This window comes from Anolis sagrei, chromosome 1, assembly GCF_037176765.1.
Source record: "Anolis sagrei isolate rAnoSag1 chromosome 1, rAnoSag1.mat, whole genome shotgun sequence".
In the NCBI taxonomy this organism is placed as follows: domain Eukaryota; kingdom Metazoa; phylum Chordata; class Lepidosauria; order Squamata; family Dactyloidae; genus Anolis; species Anolis sagrei.
This window is the reverse complement of record NC_090021.1, coordinates 10,459,391-10,475,753: the sequence shown is the minus strand read 5'-3', so window position 1 is coordinate 10,475,753 and position 16,363 is coordinate 10,459,391. Positions and strand designations below refer to the sequence as shown.

Sequence of the window (16,363 nt, the reverse complement as noted above, 5' to 3'; positions counted from 1 at the left end):
TCCGAAACAATAACGAATCGATTCGTTAATGGCGGACGCGACCGCAAAATACGCTAAAAAACCTCCAAAAACTTCTGAAACTCCCTCTCCCTCTGTTGTTGACTGTTGGTGTGATATTATAATTTTTTTTCACTAATTAAACAAAAAACCCAGACATGCGGAAATAATAACGAAACGACCTCAGAACAATAACGAAACGAATACAATAACAAAATACGAAGCATTTACAAAACGTATTTAAAAATTCGTTTTTTAAAATAATTGCTCCAGAATGGTTCGTTATCGTTTTGTAATTGGAAAAATTAACGAATTATTAACGAATTACGAATTAACGAAACGAAACCCCCCAGGCCTAATATGTATGTATATGCAATTACAGATATTTCAAAATCTGAAGGAATATCAGAAATATGTGAATCAGAAGAAATAATAGACCACAAGCTGAACATGAGTCAACAGTGTGGTTCAGCATCTAAAAAAGGAAATTCAATTCTAGACTGCATCAAGAGGAGTATAGTGTCTAGATCAGTGGTTCTCAACCTTCCTAATGCCCTGACCCCTTAATACAGCGCCTCACATTGTGGTGACTCCCAACCATAAAATTATTATTATTGTACTTCCTAATTGTAATTGTGTTACTGTTATGAATTATAATGTAAATATCTAAAATGCAAGATGTATTTTCATTCACTGGACCAAATTTGGCACAAATACCCAACAACAGCACTCCATGCTGTCATATCAGCCACATGACCTTGGAGGTGTCTATGGACCACACCGGCTCTTTGGCCTAGAAACTGAGCACCAACTCCCAGAGTTGGACATGACTGAACTTAATGTCAGGGGAAAACTTTTACCTTACCTTACCCAATATGCCCAAATTTGAATACTGGTGGGGTTGGAGGGAGAATTGATTATGTCATTTGGGAGTTGTAGTTGCTGGGATTTATAGTTCACCTACAATCAAAGAGCATTTTGAACTCCACCAATGATAGAATTGGACCAAACTTGGCACACCAAACTCCCACGACCAACAAAAAATACTGGAAGGGTTTGGTGAGCAGTGACCTTGTGTTTTGGAGTTGTAGTTCACTTGTATCCAGAGAGCATTGCAGACTCAAACAATGATGGATCTGGATCAAACTTGGCACGGATACTCAATATGCCCCAATGTGAACACTGGTGGAGTTTGGGGAAAATAGACCTTGACATTTGGGAGATGCAGTTTCTGGGATTTATAGTCCTGCCGGTGGGAGAGCGATGCAGGCGAGGGATGCCTCACGCAAGGTGGAGGCACCTTCGCGACCCCCAGAACATGGCCCAGTGACCCCCCTGTGGGTTGCGACCCCCAGGTTGAGAACTGCAGGTCTAGATCAAGGGAAGTCATAGTTCCACTCGATTCTGCTTTGGTCAGACCTCATCTGGAAAACTGTGTCCACTAGTGGGCACCACAATTCAAGAAGGATATTGACAAACTGGAAGGTGTCTTAGAGAAAGGTGACCAAAATGAGCTTGGAGAAAAGAAGGCTGAGACAGAATATGAAAAGAAGTGATATTGAGTAGAGGGCAAGCTTGTTTTCTCCTGCTCTGGAGATCAGATTTTGGGAAAAGGAATTCCACCTACACATAAGGAAGAGCTTTCGAATGGTAAGAGCTGTTCAAGAGTGGAAGATGTTGCCTCAGAGTGTGGTGGAGTCTCCTTCTCTAGAGATCTTTGCAGGCATTTTTTAAAATGCAGGTGTAAATCGCATTAAACAGTTAACCAAGGCTAAAATGCATAAGCCTGGTTGTGTCCCATAGATACCCCAGACAAATATGCCATCTGCACTGGATTATCTGGTGGTATAGATGGACTTTCAGTTAAAGCAGCTGTTTTCCTCTTATTAATTTTCAATACTAAAACCTCTCCTGTTCAAATAGCTGAACCTCCCAATGGAGCTGTTTGAACCCCCCTGTTTAAACAACTGCTGATAAGTTTCCAGTCTCAATTCAAGGTGCAGGTTATCTATAAAGCCCTAAATCGATCAAGACCTGCCTGTCTTCGCGACCGCATCTTCCCCTACAAACCTGCACAATTTTAAGATCTTCTGGGGAGGCTCTCCTCTCTCTCCCACCTCCATCACAAGTGCATCTGGTAGGGATGAAAGAGAGGGCCTTCTCATGGTGGCCCCCTGGCTCTGGAATGCTCTCCTTAGGGAGTTTAGACTGGCACCCACCCTGTCCACTTTCCATAAAGATCTAAAAACGTGGATGTTCCACTGTGCTTTTGATTAGACAATTCCCCAGATAATTTTGACCCCCAGCTATGACCCAAAAACTAGTCCTTGCACTGTATTCATTCATTTATTTATCTTATTTATATCCCGCCTTTCTCTACCCCGAGGGAGACTCAAGGCGGCTTACAAGTGGCACCTACACAGTGCCTCAAAACATGTAATAATCACTTAAAATAACTTAGATTAAAATTACCGACATAATAAACATAATTAAAATACTGTCAGTGTTAAAACACATCATCCAGGGATCAAAGTCTAAGGTCATTTCATAGTCAACTGCACATATTCCATGTTAAAATTACTGCACTACTCTATTTTTCAAAATTCCACTCCAAGAGTCAAGTTTTTACTCTCCTTCTGAAGGCTAGAAAGAAGGAGGCTGATCTAATATCGCTAGGGAGAGAATCCCACAACCGAGGGGCCACCACTGAGAAGGCCCTGTCTCTCATTCCCACCAGACATGCCTGCGAAGAAGGCAGGACTGAGAGCTGGGCCTCCCCAGACAATCTTAGTCTCTGAGCTGATACATAGGGGTAGATAAGTTTGGACACGTAAACTGGGCCAGTAGCAGACTGTGCTCAGCAGCAGACTGGCAGCCAGTAGAGCTGACATTAACAGGGGGGTTGTGTGCTCCCTGAATGCTGCTCTGGTGAGCAACCTGACTTGTTGGAACAATGGCAGACAGGAGTCCACAAGAAAATTTGTGACCAGCTGTGCCCACATAATGTTAGTTATATGGATACAGTCCATTTCCCTTTCACTGTGCTGATAGGTGCAAAGAAAGGATAGTGTTGACAATGTTCCATGTGGAGAGTGGATCAGTCCTAATTGGACCCAGTTCAGCTGTCCATACTCACATGCCAAACTCACAAGTTGTGTATTTTTCTGTTTGTTTGCTTTGTTCTGTTAGAAATGTAATATAATGGACTGGTTGCTCTGACACGACAAATAAATAAGCTGTCCATACTGCTGATTAAAATAATAGTTCATTATTTTAATCAAACTCTAGAGCGGGTATGGGCAATCTTTGGTCCTCCAGATGTTTTGGACTTCAACTCCCACCATTCCTAACAAGTCTATCTTCTTAAGTCTTCTTGACTTAAGAAGATATATAGCAGATTGACCTGTTACTTTTTTAAAGTACAGTAGAGTGTTGCTTATTCGACCTTCGCTTATCTGACCTTCCATCTTATCCGATGTTCTTATCCGATGCCCCCTTTTCCTCTGGAATTTTCCCTTCACTTAAAGGAGCGCTCCCCAACTCTCTCTCCATTCCCAATAAGTGAAAAAGGCAAGTCAAGGAGGAGAAGGAGGGAGGAAAGGGGGAAAAGAGGCAGGGCCAGAAGCAGAAACATCCTCCCTCCTTCCCTCTGTGATTTTCACACTCCTCTTCCACATCCGGTGTGCTGGTATGGCTGTACCAGGAGCTCCAACTTTATTTTCTTTCTGTTACCTGTTTTGCAGTCATAGGACAGGCCTCCTGTCCATCATAATTAAGCTTTGGTTTCGCCTCTTGTTCTGGGCTCTGGGAGGGAAAGGAGCCATTTTTTGGGCAGTCTCACACAAGGTAGCTAAGCTATAGGACGTAGACCAGCTCGTCCCGTAGAAAAGCTTCCTTTCTCAATAACCATCCTGGGAAAAAGGATCACCCAGGGAAAAATAACATCCGGGGATACATAAGCGGAAATTCCAGGAGAAAGGTCCCAAAAGCTCTGGCTGAGAGCTCACAGCCTCTCAGCCTCACAGCATCAGAGGGAACAGCCCTGAAGTTTCTAAGAATTCTCGAAGGGAGAACAGCATTACAGATCCACAGAACTCCAGCTGAAATATCTTCAAGCCTCAGCTGGTAGGTCTACTCGATACCCAGACTCATTTGGAATCGGTAGTAGGTCCCACACCAATGAGGCATAGATAGTCCCACACCAATGAGGCATCAAAGTCAAGTGCCATATTATTCTGAATTACGAAGATTCTGACCAAACCTAACTATGCCTAGTAATTAACTTTGTCACAACACAATGGATAACATTACTGTGAGCTGCAAGGGAATTGCTGCAAGAGAAGGTGAGGCAAAGTGAAAAGAAAGACAGGAGACACAGGAAAATAAGACTAACTTCAAGGGCAAAACAAGACTAACTCCCTGTAGTAGCCAAGGTGACTTAAGTCTGGTTTTTATACTTTGGACATATTGTGAGACAATATGACTCAGTGGAAAAGATGATAATGTTTGGTAAAATGGGAAAGAAAAGGAAAAGAAAGAGACCACGTTACAGATGAACTGACTCCATCAAGTGAATCATGGCTGTCTTGAATTTCTAAGATCTGAGCAGGACTGTTGCTGACTAGGACACTTGGAGATCCAGAACATTGCTATAAGTTGAAATGAAAAAGACAGAGGCATTGCGATGCGGATCGGGGAAAGAGGTGGGAGGCATGGGAAAGACAGGCACAATGAGTCAAAGTGAGATAAAAAGGAAAATGGAGTGAGAAGTGTAGAGGCAGTGTACAAGGGAAGGCGTGAGTCATCTCATCTTCTGTCTTGCTGTTGCTGCGCTACTGGCGTTTGCGGGTTCCCTGTTCAGAAATCAACAGAAGTACCTGCATGACCAGAAAGAAGGTGGGAGGACTGGCTGATTTTAATTCATTTTAAGGAGTCATTTTGTCTATATTTAAATTAAATGTTCATGTATTCCATTGTTTAAATCACTTTGTGACCCTAACATGTTGAAACGTGCTAAAAGCACTGCTTCGGAGAAATCCGTAAATTAATGAAACGCTACATGTGTCGGGATCTTGTATCTTTTTCTTCTCAGATATATGTATTGCCAATTATTTTTGTTCTGTTCTTAAGAAATGTACTATCTTGTTCTGTTGTTAAGAAATATCCTGATCTTAATGCTTCAGGCAAGATACAAAGCTCTCTAGGAATACTGTCTTTTGTTATTTACTGTTAAATTGTCTTTATGGCAGCCTTCCAAACGAATGGGCACTAAAGGCTCCCTCGCAGTATCCCCAGACAGGGATGCCTGTTGCTAGGTGAAGTGTCTTCTCAAAATGGAGATGAAACAGAACAGGTAGGCGAGAAAGGAAGGTCCCTTAAGTTGGTGGAGCATTTCAAGAGAGAGATGCCTAGAGAGAAGGAAAGGGAGGGAATCCACATGTAGAGGAGTATTAAGAATTAAAGGACCATTTGGTATAGGTGGGAAATGATAGGTAAGAAATGTAGGAGAAGGTAATTCTATTTTTTCCAACAGGTAGAATCACACCCTTGATGTTTCCTTCTCAGCACACCTCAATCTTTTCACCCTAGACTATGGAGATGTTGAAGAAATGGCTGGGACATCCCAAGGAGCTCTACAACTTGGTATGGTTCAAGATGGGTGGTTACAAGACCATAATGCCGAAGATGGACCAGGTGAGTTGGTGTGCCTCTGGTTCATTGGGCACTTCTTCTGTTCCCCTTTCTAAATTCGGTGTTCATCTTTGATTATAGTTTATATATTGAAATATTGGTGGCTAACTAGTCTTATATATGTTGTTGTTTTGGTTATATAACTCCCAGTCCCAAAAATGTTCAGAGGACCTATGGAATCAATTTTTCTTTACTAGCCTGATTGGTTGGTTTTTTTGGGGAAGGGGAAGGGCTGGTAGATGTACCACCCATCCTCTTTTTCTCTTTCACTCAGCATGGGTGTATTTGCTTTTAAGCTGCCTGTCGTTTTTTGGTGACCTCATGAATTTTCCTATACAAAGAATACTCCAATGTGGTTTTGCCTATTCCTTCCTCTGAACTAGTATATTTTGGAGGAGGGAATTGGCAGATCACCTGCCAGCATTCTTTGTCTAAATCATCAAAAGGTATTTTGAAAGTGCATGTGCACGCAAACACAGAGAAGTGTTTTAAACTGCAAAAGCTTCTTGACTTATCAGTTCCTAATGCCTAATTATACTTGAATTTTACTAAAGTTAAAACATTCAACATGCTATAATAAATCCGAGTTGGCCCTCTGTATCCATGCATTTTGCATCCTTAGATTCAACCATTCATGACTTAAAATATTTTTTTGAAATCATACAAAAAACAACCTTGATTTTGCCATTTTATATAAGGGATGTCATTTACTATGCCACTGTACCTAATGGAACTTGAGCTTCCAGGGATGTGGATATCCACAAGGAGTCTGGAACCAAAATCAGAAGATACCAAGACCCAACTGTAATGTCCTTGTTTACCATCCATCCATCCACTCACATCCCACAGTCTAAATCAGTAGTTCTCAACCTATGGGTCACCAGTTGCTGGGATTTCTGGGGGTTGTAGACAAAACACCTAGGGATCCACAGGTTGAGAACCACTGCCTAAATGTTATTCTGTGCTCCGATCAGATTAATTGAACATATCTTATTGTGTTTTGTATTCATTGCCTTTTAAAGGCTAAGCCTGTATGTATACACACATACACGCAAAGGTCTGAAATGCAGAAGCTATTCGATTGCTCCAGCTATCTTAGGTTATGTTTGTTGCATCTTCCATGGCTTGATGTTGTCTGTGTTGGGCCATTAATCTAGTTAGCATGGCTATTGGCAAATTGTAGGCTAATTGATTTGAATGCCACTAGGTTGTATCATTCTCGTCATGGACTGCTTGCCCATATTAGGAATAAAATTACCCTGGATTTTTATTGCTGCCAGGTTGAAAAAAAAGCCTTGCTAGTTGCCATAGAATCAGTAATATCACATAGAAGATAAAAAATCTTTTGTGACACATTGTTGGAATGTAGAAAAAACAGAATAGATCCCAAGTATTTGCTTCTTATTTCTGAATATAGTGAGCAAGAGAGCATATAATGTGACTAATCATCAATTTCCGAGGCTTCATAAATACCCAAATGGAAGGCCAAAGGGGAATGAGAATGGCTGTAGGCATGGCATAAAGATGAGTGGCTGGAACGACACTTGAAAAAATGAGCTTTGCCAGATAAATGGTTTAGCCACTCAAGAGTCATCTCATGCCCAACACCTTATTTATTTATTTATTTATTTATTTATTTATTTATTTATTTATTTGCAGTATTTATATTCCGCCCTTCTCACCCCGCAGGGGACTCAGGGTACACATATATAGCAAACATTCAATGCCAATTTTGACATACAATGTATACAGACATACACAGAGGCTATTTAACTTTTTCTGGCCGCCAGGGGAGATGTCGCTTCCATCGTACATCTGCAACACTGATGAAGTACTTCCGCATTCCCCGCATGCTTTTTTGCTGGAGTGCTTGCTGGAGTCTTTTTTATGGCCTCATAAATTAGTTAAGTTAGCCTCCCCACACAAGGTGGTACCTAATTTTCCTACTTGACAGATGCAACTGTCTTTCGGGTTGCAAAGGTCAACAACAGGCTACACAATTGGTTGGAAACCCACTCCAACCCGAGCTGGCTTCGAACTCATGACCTTTTGGTCAGAGTGATCTTAATGCAGCTGACACTCAGCCAACTGCGCTACAATCCCAGTACACCTTACAGAATATTTACCCTGGAATATTTTCAGGACTAGGAAAACCCTGCAGTTTTGAAAATTCTAAAAATTGGTCGAATATATCTCAAGGGCACCTCTCTAGCAGCTTCTATATAGGGATTCCAGGAGAAGCTTTCTGTAAAATGAATGCCCAGCAACTTAAATTGCCAGCATGATGTGAAACTGGAAGTAAGTGTGTCACTTTCAGACACCATTATCTTTGTTTTGGTATAATGTTCAGCTTTCTTGTAGAACAAAAAACCAATATCAAAACACTAAGCTTAGAGAACACACTTCTCAGACCTATAAAAGCAAGTGAAATTAAAACCATATCATCTGCATATAAAACAACAGGCAATAGACTTTTACCCAACTGAGCGTAGGAAAAAAATGAGCCAGGCAATATTGGAATTATATCATGCAGACCTGAATTGAAGAGTGATAGTTCAACAAGGACCTTTGTTTAACTCCTTTATCTATGAGGATATGATCAGTTAAAGAGAGTGACATTTGTATATGGTCCATGTAACACAGGCGTACAAAACAGTTGGGAGGACAATAGCTTTATAAGGAAGCATCTTGACATCCTTATGAAAGTCCCAATCCTCAAACACTCTTTGCATTGTTTGGGAAAAAAATTGTTGCATTTGCAGAGCTCAGAAATTTCAATGCTGAATTGTTGTATTTCTGCACTGATGTTAACTTTTGTGAAGAAGTGGCTGCTTAGGTAACAAAAATGGAACTATAGATCATTCTCCATAGTTACACCATTAAGTTTTCTTTCTGGAATAGCAGAGGTATTAAATGGTGCTTCTTGGTCAAGCACTTTGGTTTTCTCGATGTTGTGAGAGGCCAAGATTTTCATATGGTTATGCAAAAATGTTCAAAGTGGCTTTGTCATCCAATGAACTGAGGGTTTACATGGGAAGTGCTCTAGGCCAGTGGTTCTCAACCTTCGTAATGCTGTGACCCCTTAATACAGTTCCTCATATTGTGGTGACCCACCAACCATAAAATTATTTTCATTGCTACTTCACAATTGTAGTTTTGCTACTGTTCTTACTTGTAATGCAAATAAATGATATGCAGGATGTATTTTAATTCGCTGGACCAAATATAGCAAAAATATCCAATATGCCCGAATTTGAATACTGGTGGGGTTTGGGGGGATCCATTTTCTCATTAGGGAGTTGTACTTGCTGGGATTTATGTTTCACTTACAATCAAATAGCATTCTGAACTCCAGCAATGATGAAATTGAACTAAATTTGGCACACAGAACTCCCATGGCCTAGAGAAAATACTGGAAGGGTTTGGAGGGCATTGACCTTGAGTTTTGGAGTTGTAGTTCACCTACATCCAGAGACCACTGTGGACTCAAACAATGATGGATCTGGACCAAACTTGGCATGAATACTCAATATGCCCAAATGCGAGCACTGGTAGAGTTTGGAGAAAATAGACCTTGACATTTGGGAGTAGTAGTTTTTGGGAATTATAGCTAACTTACAAAGAGCATTCTGAACCTCACCAACAATAGAATTGGGCCAAACTTCCCACACAGAACCCCCATGACCAACAGAAAATACTGTGTTTTCTGATGGTCTTTGGTGACACCTTTGACACCCCACTCATGACCCCCGCAGAGGTCCCGACCCCCAGGTTGAGAAACGCTGCTCTAGGCAGACATGCAGGGTGTGAATGCAGTTAGCACCAAAATGCATATTGTACTGCTCTAGAAGATTCCACAGGTGCAGATAATCCATTTCTGTGAGGTCACAGATAATCATTCAAAGAACTACAAAGTATCCTGCCCTTCTCAAGCTTTGTCTTTGAAATGTGATAAGTAATTGAAAAGGGTCTGAAATTCTTCCCCTCCTGCACACCGCAGGAATCTGGAAGTTATAGGAACAAACTTTTCCAAATTTGGATTCCTTAATCCATTTTGATACAAGTAGGACACACCTCCATTGTTTGGAAGACCCCAAACCATGATTTTATTACATCCTCCATCTGCTTTTTTGTGGCTTCTAGAAAAGGGACAGTTAACACTCCTTGGGGTCCAGACGCATTGCCGGGACTGGAGAAAGAAAGTGCTTAGGAAAAGGAAGCTGTGTTGGTGGGCTGGCTTCTCTCCACTGCCTGCATTGCTGGTAGGACCCAGAAAGAGGTGGTGACTTCTCCATTCTTGGTGCCAAAAGATTGGGGTTATGGTGGCCCAGGCTAAGCATATGCCACTCATTGAACATTCCAGTTCTATTGCATATGGTACACCTCCTTTTTTCTTCATGGCTACCAAGTTATCTGCTTGAAACTAGTCTTTTCCAGGCATCTCTCACTCCACCGTCTTTCCTGCTTTACTGTCATATTTATGGCCTCTCTTTCTGAACCACTGGACCAATACTGCCTTCTCTTTCTTCTGCCTGTGCTCTACTTGCAGGACTCTCTCAGTGAAAGCCTCTGCCTCTGCTACCGGTATGTCAACCAGAGTAGTCAGAGCTACTCTGCTATCATTCACATGCTCGATGGGGAGCTGCGGTGAGTCAGAGCATGTGTGTCTGTGTCTATGGATTTGTCTTAGAAGAAGGAGGGAGAGTCACAACTGCCAGGGAGGAGTCCCAAATACTATATGTGCAAATTGGGCCTTCAAGGTAACAGAGCTGAGAAGGCTTTCTTCCATGACCTTACACAACCTTTCCCCTATATTTTTTAAATGAGTGGTCATTTTACCATTCATCATCTTGGATAGAAATTATTCTGAAAGGTATGGTATATTAGATTGCTTATAACACAAGCTTGTCAGATGCAAAAAGCTTTGTTTGAATCCGTAGTCTTTTGCTGGAGGGGCTATTGATAACTAGGATCTCATCTCACTAGCACGGTTCAAAACTATACGGGACTCCTGGCTTCAAAAAAGAGTCGGAAGTCCCTTCGGAAAGCTAAAATTTCCGATTTTATTACGAGTTCTGCCATATACGAACGAATCTATCCATCTCTACTGTATACATGTTTAAAACAGGGTAGATAGTAGGCATGGGCTGTTGGGGTTCAGCCTGAGTTTGAACTTGAACCTGATTCTCTGTTTGTTCCTCCTGATGCTAATGAAAATATATTTACTGATGCTAATGAAAATATACCTCTTGATGCCAATGCTCCTGAAATTAGTAAGGAAGAAACTTCTGTAGATTTGGAACATGCCAATGCTCCTGAAATTAGTGAGGAAGAAACTTCTGTAGATTTGGAAAATGAAAGTACCAGTGTTCATGAGAATGTTTCAGAGGGAAGCCATGACCTTTCACTCCCTTCTGCACCTGGTAACTCTAATGACAACAGAAGGGGCCAGATCTGGCAAGACAGAAGTAAATCACTCAGCTTGCGTAGGTCTTCCCAATTAAGAGAAATACAAACAATGGCTTCAAAGCAGAGGGGTGGTTCACGGAACCAATTCTTTGGCTTGAAGTGCCTTCCGCCGGGCTGACTTTTTCAGTTCAGGCATCGTTACAGATTGATGAAGACCTTGGCAGTTCTCCCGGTTTCCCTGGCCATGGTCTTGAAAGATTTCTAGGAAATCAAGCACGGTTAGTGGATTGCTAACAGGTTCCAGTATTTTACAGTGTGGCTTTGGGTTTTGTTTTGTCCATTTAAATTCATATTTGCTGATTTTGCTGTGGCTTTTGACTTGCATTTTTCCTTTATTTTGTAACCATTTTTCTTTAATAAAAAAGGATTGTTTTTCACAGTCAAGTGTGGTGGATAGTTATCTTAGGGCCTCGTTCCCTGCTCTGGATTGCAACATGGGCAAGTTTGTTTAGAAGTTGCGAATGTCAGAACTAAAGTCAGACTTCCACTTCCACACTTCCAAACTGGGTTCCAAAGCATACTTGCAAGTCGGAAGTCCCCTGTAGTTTTGAAGTGACCCAGGTCATTGATTTCAATGGCTCGGAAGTCGATTCGGTATGAGAAAGCCTTTTAGATGAAAGTAAGCCTAAAGTGCTTGCCTCCCAGCCAACCAGGGCTTACATTTTGTAAAGGAGAGGGGTTATTTAGCGTCCGGCAGCCATTGGTGCTTATAAACCCAAGCACATGGGTGGACGGCTCATTCCAGCCAGGGAAGGGACGGGGGTGGTTGGGATTTATTTTGCTGCTACTGCTGGCTGGGTGAATGGGTAGACAGGCAAAGGCATTGGAACCAAAGGCAGTTTGGAGAAGGGAGGAAGGGAGAAGGGAGAAAAGATTTTGGGAGAGGGAGGGAGAGAGAGAAAAGAGAAAGAGAGAAAGAAGAAAGAAGGAAAAGTTTAGGAGGGAGGGAGATAAATTAATAAAATGACTGTGTGAAACCTGAGAGAAAGCCTTTCAAATGTTGGGAGGTTTTTTTGGTCACTTTTATCTATTCTCTCCAAAAACTCCTGTCCTGAACCTCAACCCCCAGGTGCCTTCTCTAAGTCAGAGCAAAGGCACTGACTTATTTTTTCTTGGGGTTCAACTACCTCCCTTCTATTTTGAGTTGAATTTTCAATATTATAACACTATTGCTCTAAAATATTTCCTAAATCTCCTGGACCCCAACGCCCAGGTGTCTTCCCTAAGTCAGGGGAAAAGCACCAAAGTTAATGGGGGGTGGTGGTGGTCAACTACTTCTCTTCTGTTTGAAGGGAGAGAGAAGCCTCTGAAGTTTCCCCAGTGTCAGTACTTTTTTCCCCTATTGCACATGCACATCTGCCATTTACGGATCAATTCAGAAGTTTCTGAAGTTTCAGAAAGTTTTTTTTTTCCGGAAAAATTAGGGACTTTAGAATTTAAGCACCAGCAGCACATACTTTTGAACACAGTTTAGAACCTTTTTTAATTGGATTGCCCATGCCTAGTGGATAGCGTGAATTAAAACCCTAGGAACAAGGCTCTTGGCAAGATTTCTGGATTCTGAAGATTATTTCTCTTGCCTGCCTATTAATCCTTATGAAAAGGAAGCCAGAAATGTGCCTAGGGATAAGCTGGCCAGACTCCTAGTCCTGGAAAGCAAGCATTACTGCAGCTTAAACAATGACCTGCTATATTAGTGCTGCTTAATAAAATGCATTATTATCACAGAGTGGCTTGCTGTAGTTAAAGGTAGCAAAAAGAGAGACAAATTTGAGATGTAGCAGAGCCAGGCTGGAATAACGGTTAGAGCAATACCCAAACAAGTACCCCAAATATGAGCCCTTGGAAAGCATCATTGAGCATCTGGGATGTGTATGTGGAAAGTGTGCATAGGGAGCCTTTGTGTGTGTGTGTGTGTGTGTGTATTTCTTCAAATCATTTGTCAAGTTGTTCCAAACTCATGAATTTCTAGGATTTCTTGAGCAAGGAATGCAGGGGATATATTCCTGGACTTTGCATGGATATATGAAACTTTGGATAATAATAGTGATGTGCAGGTACAGCTGTACCAGGAGCTCCGATTTTGTTTGCTTTGCATTGAATGTTTGTTGTAGTCCTAAGTTTCAGGGACTCTGCAGATAGGTGGCTTCTTTTGGCTGCAATCATAGGGCAAGCCACCTGTCAATTATAGTTAGGTTCCCTGGTCCCGCCCCCTTTTTGGGTTTTGGAGGGAATAGGAGCCAGTTTAAGTTCAGTCCACACAGAGAAGCCTTCTATGCAGGACATAATACCAAGAGCTCCTGTAGAAAGCATCGTCTTCTACGGCTTGGCCGGGGAGATATACAGTCTACAGCTTGGCCGGGGTTATACAGCCCACAGCTTGGCCGAGGATCATACAGCCTTACAGCTCCTTTGCTGAGGGACTTCAGTTAGTCATCACTGAAACCTGAACTCCTTTTTCCCTGGAAGTCTACAAAGCTCTGCTTGGTAAGGGTCACTCACGGAAGCCAGAAGCAGTTGGTACCGGGTGTAGGGGCTCCACGTCCACAGAGGCAAAGACAGACTGCCCAGATTAGAAGTTAAGGATTTCCCCATTAGTTAAATTACAGTTTATGAAGATAGTGCCTGTTCCCAGTGGACAAGGTTGAGAGAGAGCCAATAGACTGTTAAGAAAACCTTAAAGTACCTGTTTGTTTTCATTAATAAAGAACTTTGTTGAACCTTTAAGCAATCTAAAGACTCTGTTTTAAGGAAATCCAAAGGCCTTTAATCTGAGGCAGCCCCAGCATCCCGTTGACCACACAGATTTTATGTCCTGTCTACAGTCTTATGCACAGGCCCAGCGTACGACAGCAGAAGTGAACCCTATTCAAATGAAGAACCTCTGGTCATAGAATAGCACAGAGTTGCACTGGAGGACCTAAAATGAATAGAAACTATGTATTTTTTGGGTGTAGATCAGTGAAATTGGGGGTACCAATCCTGCAGATGTAGGGGTCGTACTGTACACAGTCAGTTTTGCTAGTTCCTTCTTTTGAAATGTTGCCTACAGCTCCTGGTAACTGTTACAGATGATTTTTACCCTCCTACTCCCTTCACCAGCCATGTAGTTTGCATCATGTACCTGGTTCTCCTGGCTCTGGACATAGTGGAGGATGATATGACCATCAGCTTGGAAACCAAGATTCCCATTTTACACAACTTCCATTCTTACCTTAATCAGCCAGACTGGCGATTCATGGGCAGCAATGACAAGAACAAGCAAGTGTTGGAGGATTTTCCAACGGTGAGCCTCTGTCTCTCTGCTTGCATGTTGATTACATGTGTTATTCAGCTGTTTGTGCTTCCTCAACTATCACTAGGTACTTATGTGCTGTGGGATGGAGGAAGGAAAAGAGATTTGTCCTCATAGGCCAGACCACAGTAGCATTCTGGCATATATGCAAATATCTTAACAACCTCACAGTGTCTAATTACCGCAGACTCTTCACAAACATTGACTTTAAGGATGCCACAAGGGGAAATATATAAGGAACGTATAAGGTAGGTATTATAAGGTGTAAGGATATTAGAGGCCAAGATGAAGTATTTTGGCCACATCACGAGAAGACAGAAAATCTTAGAGAAGACAATTATGCTGGGGAAAATGGAAAGAAAAAGGAAGAGGGCCTGACCAAGATGGATGGATGGTATCCTTGAAGTGACTGGCTTGACCTTGAAGGAGCTGGGGGTGGTGACGGCTGGCAGGGAGCTCTGGCGTGGTCTGGTCCATGATGTCACAAGGAGTCGGAAGCAACTAAGCAACGAATGAACAAATTATAAGGTATAGATAATATCATAATGAGCAGGGAAGGAAGACCCTCCAAAATGGTGGGTTCACGGGTGAGGGGATGAAGGGAATGTATTGTCTACTGTGTTTGTTACTGTCTCTGTATGTTGCATGCTCTGTTTGTAAATGTATATCACTGTTTTTCCTTTGTGTTTAAATAATAAAAATATTACTTTTTTAAAAAAAATAGTCAACATATTATTATGGATGTGTGTGCACTTACTTTTTCCTCCCGTCTCTCCAAATTTGAAAACCTTTGGTGAAGAACATTAAACAAGCATTTCAAGAAATACAGGATTATTTGGGGGAATTAGCCCATTTTCCCCTTGTGTTTCAGATCTCCTTGGAATTCCGGAACCTGGCAAAGGTCTATCAGGACATAATTGCAGACGTTTGCCACAAGGTGGGCCTCGGGATGGCTGAGTTCTTAGAAAAGAAGGTGGAATCGGAGAAAGATTGGGACAAGGTCAGTGGCTTCTCCTGGAAAATCTTCATGGTGGATGCAACCCATTGATTGTCTGAAGTGGTGGACATGTAATCACAAAGCTCTGTCTGCTTGAAAACAATTCATTCTGCATTTATCCAGAAATCTATTTCATTTGAAATGAAATCTGCAGGAGTAATAAAAGGGAGCCATAATCGTGAGGTAAGCTAAAAGAAGAATTAATTGGAAGTATGGCTTAATTCCTACCTATCTGAAAGATAATTTCTCCCTTTTTGAGCCTCACAATCCTGAAGGGCCTGTCCATTGAGGGAAAAGGACAGTACATTCTTGAATCTTGATCCCAGGCTTTGGGATTTTTCTTCCTTGGGAACTAGGTAGGCTCCCTTGTTGTGTTGCATTCACATGCAAGCAAATATATTTTTATTGAAAGAAGCTTTGGAAGGTTAACTGGCTGCAGGGAGTCTTTTTCTGGTGCATGTGTGTATGTTGTAGTTTGATATTATTGTTAAGCTTTTAAACATTGTTACACTTTTGAAATTTAATGGCATTTTAATACAATAATGCATTCCATAGTGATTTTTATTCCCCATTTTTAGCTTTGTCTTGTTTTATTACTTTTATTTATTTATTTACAGCATTTATACTTCACCCTTCTCACCCCGAAGGGGATTCAGGGTGGATCACATAACACATATATGGCCAACATTCAATGAGGTTATATAGATAGGAGGGACAACAGATAGAGGTATATATTGTTGTACTCCAGAGCAGGATTCCGTCTGACTCTCAACACCACACAGTTGAGTTAAAATAGCAAGCAGTTTAATGAAGATAGTAAAAGCCAAAGCTATAAAAGTAATCCACAGTAAAAAGGCAAATCCAATTGATTAGGAAGTAAAAAGAGCAATAAATCCACAGATAAAAAGTCCCAA

General features: G+C 41.6%; 1 protein-coding gene across 1 annotated transcript in view; it reads left to right on the top strand.

Annotated features, from left to right (window-relative positions):
- Positions 1 to 4,777: 4,777 nt before the first annotated feature.
- LOC132762147 (squalene synthase-like) overlaps positions 4,778 to 16,363 on the top strand; it is a 35,749-nt gene continuing 24,163 nt past the window's right edge. Inside the window, exons 1-5 of the mRNA XM_067463191.1 lie at positions 4,778 to 4,893; positions 5,587 to 5,691; positions 10,238 to 10,335; positions 14,260 to 14,443; positions 15,324 to 15,452. Of these exons, the coding sequence (XP_067319292.1) occupies positions 4,879 to 4,893; positions 5,587 to 5,691; positions 10,238 to 10,335; positions 14,260 to 14,443; positions 15,324 to 15,452 (531 nt within the window). The 5' untranslated portion in view covers positions 4,778 to 4,878. The remainder of the gene's footprint in view (positions 4,894 to 5,586; positions 5,692 to 10,237; positions 10,336 to 14,259; positions 14,444 to 15,323; positions 15,453 to 16,363) is intronic.